This window comes from Glycine max, chromosome 9 (genome assembly GCF_000004515.6).
Source record: "Glycine max cultivar Williams 82 chromosome 9, Glycine_max_v4.0, whole genome shotgun sequence".
In the NCBI taxonomy this organism is placed as follows: Eukaryota; Viridiplantae; Streptophyta; class Magnoliopsida; order Fabales; family Fabaceae; genus Glycine; species Glycine max.
The window spans coordinates 29,960,411-29,969,144 of record NC_038245.2 but is presented as its reverse complement, the minus strand read 5'-3'; the positions used below and the strand labels follow the sequence as shown (position 1 = coordinate 29,969,144).

Here is an 8,734-nt window from a genome sequence, read left to right as displayed (position 1 = left end):
AATTGATCCAACATCGGGATGATCCTTGTAGGCTGAGGCGGTTCAAAACATGATGCACTACGTTTGACTGGAGAGTTGCTGCTTTGAACAGAATGAAAAGCATCAACATACTCCCAGTAAGATGGATCACGCTTTTTGGATCTGACTTCTTTTCATCGGTTTCTTCGGTGCACCTTTAGTGTTGACCTTTGACGGAGGAGGGCACATAGAATTATGATCAGGGTATGCAATTTCTTGAAGTTTACTCTTCAGAGTTACTTTGCCAGACACATCAAGTTCATCAAACCTTTTAGATATGGTCTATATCTCTTCCTTGATGCTGACTTCCATCTCACATAACCCTTGACCTGAAAAGCAAAGTCTCCTCTAGAAAATATGGACTGACTCCACTGGAATGCTACCAGCAGTATACCTAGAAAGCTCACATGCGCAAGGAAGACCGTGCGTGCTTCTCATCACACAACCACAAGAAGAGGGATTGGTGTCGAGATAACGTAGACGGTCAACCTCAGAAGCAATCTGATTTAAAGCGTCCCTTGAAACCATCCCAAGAAGCCTCTTGTATAAGGTTTTTTTATATACATGCCCAACCACATGCGTACTGGTTTCAAAGGATGCTTTAATTTCAACGTTTTTCGGCGTGATCATGTTGTTCATGGCATCCCAAACACTACATAAGTCTCTAACGCTATTTTGTAGTACTCTTTTGAGAGCCCAATGAGCTGATTCAACCCTACATTTAAAATACACAATAAACATGAAAATATACAACAATTAAATACCATTTATTAATAATCCTTACTAACAAATAAAATCATTTCTTAATACCTGTTTGTTGTTGTGTTGCCTAGGTGCATGACCTTATTCGTCCATGATGTAATAAATTTTTCCTTGTGGGGGATAATCCATGTGTCGCTAACATAGTCAATGAACATCGGCCAAGGCAAACAAGCAATTTGAAACTTCTGAAGCGACTCAGCGAACTGGTGTTCGGACGGACAATCAACCAAAGTACCGCAGTTATCCATTACAAAGTCCCACACATTTTTTTCACCGATTAAAGATTTGCACTTTGCCTTCACATTCTTATCGATATGAAACCTGCACAACAAATTTGTACACTCCGGGAACATAGTTTTCACTGCATTCATCAATGCTAGGTCTCTGTTAGTGACAATAACAACAGGGAGACAATCATTTCTTAAAAATAGGCCTCGAAATCGTTCCAAAGCCCATACAATATTATTAACACGCTCAGCCTCCAGATATGCAAACCCAGTAGAGAATGTCATCGCCGTTGGTGTCACTCCAACAAAGTCAAGTAGTGAGAGTCTGTACCTGTTTGTTTTGTAGGTACTGCCTATAAAAACACCAGATGACATGCATTGCATAACTTTACTGCATCTGGGTGACACCAAAATAGATCACGCACCACAACTTCATCCTTCAATCTATGCCAATGAATGTATTGATCACGTTCGAGAAGCTTCATCAGATGTTGCATTTCGGTATCAGCTCCTCTTATTGAAGAACGATATGCACTTCTTGCACTGTAAATTTGCTTTATCGTGGTGCAACTGTTGCCATTGTGTTCCTTCAACGTTAGCAATATGTTTTTTGGTTTCACCATCCACTTTGTCATATCAGCAATAATTTTCTTTTCATCCTTAGTCAATCGCCCAACGTATGGATGTCCAACTAAGGACTTGGCCAATTCATGATTGTGAATCCCACAGATCAACTTCACCATCCAACCTTCCCCTCCATGCACTGGTTTCCCACGAAGCCTGAAAGGACAACCACATTTCCTACTCCCAGTGTCTTTTCTAATGAATTCTTTATTCCTACACTTGTACGTACCACTCCTTTCACACCCAATTAAGACAAATGAACTTCTTCCTCTCCTACCGGTATCTGTGTCAGACCTCATAATCGCTGCAACAAATCCATTTTCATGGGCAACTGTTTGAGCCCATTGCAAAACATCATCTCGAGTACCGAATACCTACAACGCAACCCAAACATATTAATTTTTATACAAAACATCAATTCAACCTAATGACTCAAATTATCTATGATTACCTGAGACGTATTAAAAGCATTTGAACAATTGACATGTGGTTCATTCACCCCACATTCTTCTTCATTATCATAATCATAATCCATATGAACTTCTTGTGACATCACATAGTCATATCTCCATTGATCTTCGTCCATCTTAAGGACATATGCATCATACACAAGTACATTCAAATTATCATATAACCACATCCAAAAATTTACTACATATTAACTAACAAACATATTAACAGGACATATGCATCATACAGAAGTATATTTAAATTATCATATAACCACATCCACAAATTGACTACATATTAACTAACAAACATATTAACAACTAATACAAATATATTCTAAATTTATAACTACATTATTTACTTAAACTAAACTTAAAACTATAATAAACAACTAATAAAACATTTTTCTACTACAACAAAATACAATTATGTTACCTAAATCATTTAATATTATACCAAAATCATTATACCTAATTAAACCAATTATATCCACAATTTAAAATACAAATATTATAAATGATAATATTCATATATATATATATATATATATATATATATATATATAAATTTTAAAGCAGAATTAAAAAAATTTGTTAATAAACTGACATTCCGGAAGTTACTATGTGGACATAGTAACTTCCGGAAGAAGTTCTTCCGGAAATTCAAGATTTTCATTCCGGAACTACTTCCTCCTGCACTAAAAAGTTATTCCGGAAATAACTTTTTACTGTTCATCTTCTCTAAACAACTACCCAGAAAATGCAAAAAAAAAAAAAAAAAACCGATAAATGCGTACCTCCGACGAAATACGAACAACAACAACTAAAACAACTTCAAATACGGAACAGTTGCTTCACGGGACCACCAAATCGTTTGTTACGGAACTGCTACTTCAAGGGACCACCAGAAAAGCTTTTTACGAAAAAAGGATAACAATAGCAAGAAGACGGGGATGAAGGTGAGAGCGCAGTAACTTTAAAGAAAACAACCAGAGGTAAAATCGTCAATACATATACATTAAATATTATTTTATTTTTAGTTATTACTATAAAATGAAATTTATTTTACTTCACGTTGTTATAAAATTATAATTATTTTTTTTATTATATATTAAGTTTTGTAATACAAATTAAATGTTATCATAATAAATATTTTATATTTTTTATAAAATATACGAATTAATTAATTTTTATGATTTAAATTATACTAAATTGTCACACAAATAGTCCCCGGATGAAATTAGGGTATGACAACACCCCCATGCAACTCTCTAATAAATTAGAAAAGATACTCACCATGCACCTTTGGAAGGTGCCAAGAGCGTTGCATATGCCAAAAGGCATCCTGGTGTAGGAAAATGTGCCAAATAGATAGGTGAATATGGTCTTGTGCTGGTCTTCCGGTGTAATATGAATCTACACATAACCAGGAAAACCACCAAGAAAGCAATAATGGGATTTAATTGCCAACCTTTCCAAAACCTGATCAATGAATGGGAGAGGGAAGTGATCCTTGAGAGTTGTGTGGTTTAGTCTCCTATAATCAATGCAAACTCGCCAACTGTTGGCCACTCTAGTCGGGATCAACTCATTATCTTGGTTCCTCACAAAAGTGATGCCTGACTTCTTAGGGACCACTTGGATAGGTGAAACCCAAGTTCTATCTAAAAAGGGATAAATGATCCCTGCAGCTAGTAGCCTCACCACCTCCTTCTTCACCATATCAAGAATGGTGAGATTCAACCTTCTCTATGGCTTCCTTACAAACCTGGAATCATCCTCCAAAAGTATTCGATGCATGCATATGGAAAGATTTATTCGAGGAAGGTCAACAAGTGTCCACCCAATGGCCTTTTTGTGGCCTCTCAATACATGTAGCAACTTATCCTCATGCTACTAGATATGATAATTGGGAGCTCCTAAGCATGTGGTTTCAGCTCCAATGAGAGTGGCTGAATGGTGGAAGGCAAGAGAAGGTTAACAGCTGGTGGAAGAGAAATAGAAGGATAAAAAGCCTGCACCTGTATCACAATCAGAGTGAATTGCAGAGGAAATCTCTAGACAAATACTATATACAACAACAGACTCATCATAATCATCACAAGCACAATCAGAAGAACCAAGATCAAAGACAAAAAATTAGATAATAAATTTGTACAAATATCTACACTATCTACTACATCATCAATGATATCTACAAAGAAAATAGAATGCTCCTCCGCAAGATGTCTCATGGCCTAAAAAATGTTAAAATGCATAACATCATCACCAAACTCCATTGAAAGAGTTTTGTCATGCACATCAATTTTGGTCTTGGCTGTCATCAAGAATGGTCTCCCTAGGATCAATGTGGATCCATGGCTGGAAGACTCATTCTCCATATCCAAAATGTAAAAATCTACTGGAAAAATTAGATCTTTAACTCGCACCAGCATGTCTTCAATGACTCCAAGTGAAATCACAACACTCTGGTTGGCTAGATGGATGACAACATCAATAGGTTTTAAATCACCAAAATGTAGTGATCTATAAACTGATGTGGGCATGACATTAATTGAGGCTCCAAGGTCAAACATGACATTTGTATAAGTGCAATCTCTAATGGTACAAGGGACAATAAAAGTGTCAGTATCTTTGCATTTCTGTGGCAAGGTGGATGGTGGAATGGTAACAACACTTTTGCTCTGTATAAGTGTAGAAACATTTATGCCCATCTTCACTTGTTGATTTCCCTTCAACTTCCTCTTATGAGTGCACAAATCCTTCAAGAACTTTACATATTTTGGAATTTGTTTGATGGAATCCAAGAGGGGAATATTAGCTTCCACCCTCCTAAAAGTATCAAGAAGATCAAAATCAAGTTCACTTTCTTTGCATGAACGGATCTAGAATGAAACGGTAGAGGAATTTGCTTTGGTGCAGAATTTGTTTTGGCAATATCATCAATTTTGGCACCAACATCTGTTGGCTTCGAAAGCTCTCTACCACTCCTGAAAGTAATAACACTCACATTTCCTTTTGGATTGATAATTGGATGTGGGGGAATATTGCCAAAACCTTGTTGCTGCAATTGGTTGACAATTGTAGCTAACTGTACAATCTGAGTCTGTAGGTGTTGGATGGTGGCACTTACATTCTATTGAAACTTAATGTTGCTGGTGGCCATTTGCTTCATCAACTCCTCCAAGGATGGTCCATAATTGCTATTCTGCACAGGTTGTGCAGGTGTAGGTGTAAACTGCTAAAATTGTTGTTGTTGTTGTCTGAATGGAGGAGCTTGGTATTTGCTAGTGGAGGGTTGAAACTGTTGTTGTCTGAATGGTTGTTGTTGCTGTTGTGGACCAAGACCATACCTCAAGTTCGGATGATCTCTCCAACTACGATTATAGGTGTTGGAGTAAGAATTATATTATTGTTATTGAGGTCTGAATGGTTGTCCATATTGCATGGTAGAAACATCAACATTTTGTTATGTTTCTTGGAGTGTGGAACATGTACTTGTTGGATGATTAGGAGCACAACAAATACCACACAACCTTGGTTGATTGGCTGCCATCACATTGTACTATTGAACAATGGCTAGTTGTCTCACAAGGGATGCCAATTCTATAAGTTTATTCTCCAGCCTCTAAGTATCAGCAACCATAGAAACAAAAACTTCACTTGCAGCAACTCTGGATGGTGCAGCAGCTCTAGTACCAAATTGTTGGTAATTTGCTGCCATGTTGGAAATCAATTGTCTGGAAACAACATGACTTTTGTCCATTAAAGCGCCTCCACTGGCTGCATCAATTATACTTCTATCCGTTAACATCATCCCTTCATAAAAATACTGGATCAACAATTGCTCATTGATTTGATGGTGAGGACAGGTAGCACACAGTTTGTTGAATCTCTCCCAGTACTCATATAATGTCTCTCCAAGTTGCTACCTTATACCACAAATTTCTTTCTGGATGTTGTTCTAGATGTAGGGAAGAATTTCTCTAAAAATCTTCTCTTCATATTCGTCTAAGTGTTGATAGTATCTGGTTAAAGGTATAACCAGTCCTTAGCCACACCATCCAGAGAGAATGGAAATGCTTTCATCTTCACATAATCTTCATGAATGTCATGTGGTCGCATGGTGGAACACACTACATGAAACTCTTTAAGATGCTTGTGTGGATCTTCACCTGCAAGACCATGAAATGTTGACAACAAATGGATTAGTCCAGACTTTAGCTCATAACTAACCTCAGTCTCAAGATATTGAATGCACCAAGGTTGATACACAACATCTGGTGTTGCCAATTCCTGGAGAGTTCGATTGTTATCAGCCATTATATCAACACTATTTTTTTCAGAATCAGAAGCAATAAAAACAGGTTTAGAAATAGAATCAGCAATTAATTTAGTATGCAATATACTACTATCCAAAACTATATTATATCATGCACAACTACACTTTTACTCAACCTATGAAATGTCTTATCTATCTCGGGATCATATGGATGCATAGATAAGCTCATTAGTGACAAAATAGACAAAAATAACAGACAACTACTCTACCAGGACATTATTCACAATATATGCTAAAATGCCATAGAAAATGGAAAATTGCCTCAAACACTTTTTTTAAAAAAAAAAAAACCAAAACACCACAAGAAAATGTCTAAAAATCATTTTTGATTTTTGGGTGATTTTTTAAAATAATGAAAATAGAAAAAAAAATTCCAAAAATGGTCTAGATCAATGAATTTGACAAAAATGACCCCAAGTGCTCGCGTTTGTCCCTCACAAAGGCACCTTGATGTATGATTTTTTTCTACATTTTGGCAAAGTTTTAGCCCATTTTGAGATAGTCGTGTGTGAAATGATCAAAATGCCTCTAAAACTCATATTTAGAGGCTGAATTTGCCAATTTTGACCCAAACCAAATCCAAAAGAAGTTACTTTTGCTCATAATAGGGGATAAACTTTGGACACCAAGTTGCACAACCAAACTCCACAAAACAGTTTACTTCTGTGATACACAATGCACTACACTATGCACACCACTACTCTCTACACTGCTGCTCAGTTCTACTGCTACTCTGCTCTACTGCTCAATGTAAAACACTCTACTACTCACACCTATTCTATATAACAACATTAACAAGACCAATGCAATATGTCAAACAGTTAGTGTGTGAAAAATGACAATGCAGAATGCACAAAATGAAAAATATGCAGAACATGCACATATGTGTATTTTTTTTTCTTTTTCCAATAGACAAATGCAAATCTACTATAGTAATGTCAAATATAACTATACTACTATGTAGTTATGAATGAATCAAGGTTGGCACACAATGAATCGTATCCCCGATAACAATGTCAGTTATGATAACTACTGTCGAATCGATTCAAAACAAATAAGACTAGAAAATTCTACAATACTCGATTAACCTAGGTCGACTCAAAGATACAATTCAATTTGGATCCTACTTTAATTCACTTATAAACAGCAGGGGGAATTTCAATGAATAGTTTGTAGGCACTGGAAATAAATGCAAAAACACAGAACAAAAATGCAAAATCTAAAACAGAGTTTAAGTGCAAAACACAAACAAAATTACACAAACAGATTCTAAAACAGATTCGAAGTCATCAATCCAATTCACTAAACCAATGCAAACGAATTATCACAATTCTACAGAGAATGATCACGTTTTGAGAGTTCAATCATTGTCATTAGAGTTATTTCTATCGAATTAATCCCTAAATTAGTTGAGATTGCAATTTAGGTTGGAATATCATCCAAACAATCTGTGATTAAATTTCAAAATTAGGAAATGAATCTATAACCTAATTCATTTTCAATCCTAAGCGTATTCATAGGATTGAAGAAAAACATCAACATTCACACAGAATTGAAATACTAAACCAGAACGGAAATTCATTCTTGCTTGGAGTGAATCCTTGGATTGATTGAGTGTTTAGCCTTCCATGATCATCACTAGTAGAAGAGCCATGAAATTTTGTGCAAGAAAAAGGAAGAACAACAATGAAAAGAAGAAGAATGAATGAAGAACAATTGAGAGAAAAAAGCGAAAAAAAAGAGTTTTATCCTAAAACTTACACAATAAGTAACTAAATTTGTTTTTGGTACAAAATGAAATAACTAACTAACTAAATTCCACTAATATATACAGTTACTACTCAGAAGGAAGGGATGAACCTTGATTATGCCCATCGAATCTACCTAATTAAACTAATTACACAAAACAAAACCCAAATTCACAACACAATTATTCAAGTGCAGAGATTCAAACTTTCAAGATTAATTTGATCATCAAAATGACAGAATTGGCCCAAGCTTATCCGTGACAAAATTGAATTTCTTTTTCTTAGTTTTCTAGGGACTACTCACATGCTCCATTTGGGGTTCTGTAGTGTCCTATAGACCATGCACAAGACAGATAGGTCAAGTGAGCACAAATTCCAAAAATAAGCTATAATTCTCAATTAAGCTCAATCATTTGTCTAAGACCAAAGCTGAGTTAAGGTGAGAAAATAAGAGTCAAAGAGAGGTCAAATAAGCTAAGAAGAATAAAAAAAATACTAAACTAAAAATGCTCAATCACACAACCAAAACCCTTATATTCTTCATCATCTATTTCTGCATTTCAT

At 35.7% G+C, this 8,734-nt stretch overlaps 1 protein-coding gene across 1 annotated transcript; it reads right to left on the bottom strand.

The window, feature by feature from the left end:
• Window positions 1-3,999: 3,999 nt before the first annotated feature.
• On the bottom strand, window positions 4,000-5,804 carry LOC112997860 (uncharacterized). Its single transcript, XM_026123917.1, has 4 exons — window positions 5,724-5,804; window positions 4,993-5,144; window positions 4,342-4,912; window positions 4,000-4,101 (listed from the first exon to the last, which is right to left on the bottom strand). Exons 1-4 carry the CDS (start codon window positions 5,802-5,804, stop codon window positions 4,000-4,002), a joined length of 906 nt encoding a protein of 301 aa, XP_025979702.1.
• Window positions 5,805-8,734: the final 2,930 nt, after the last annotated feature.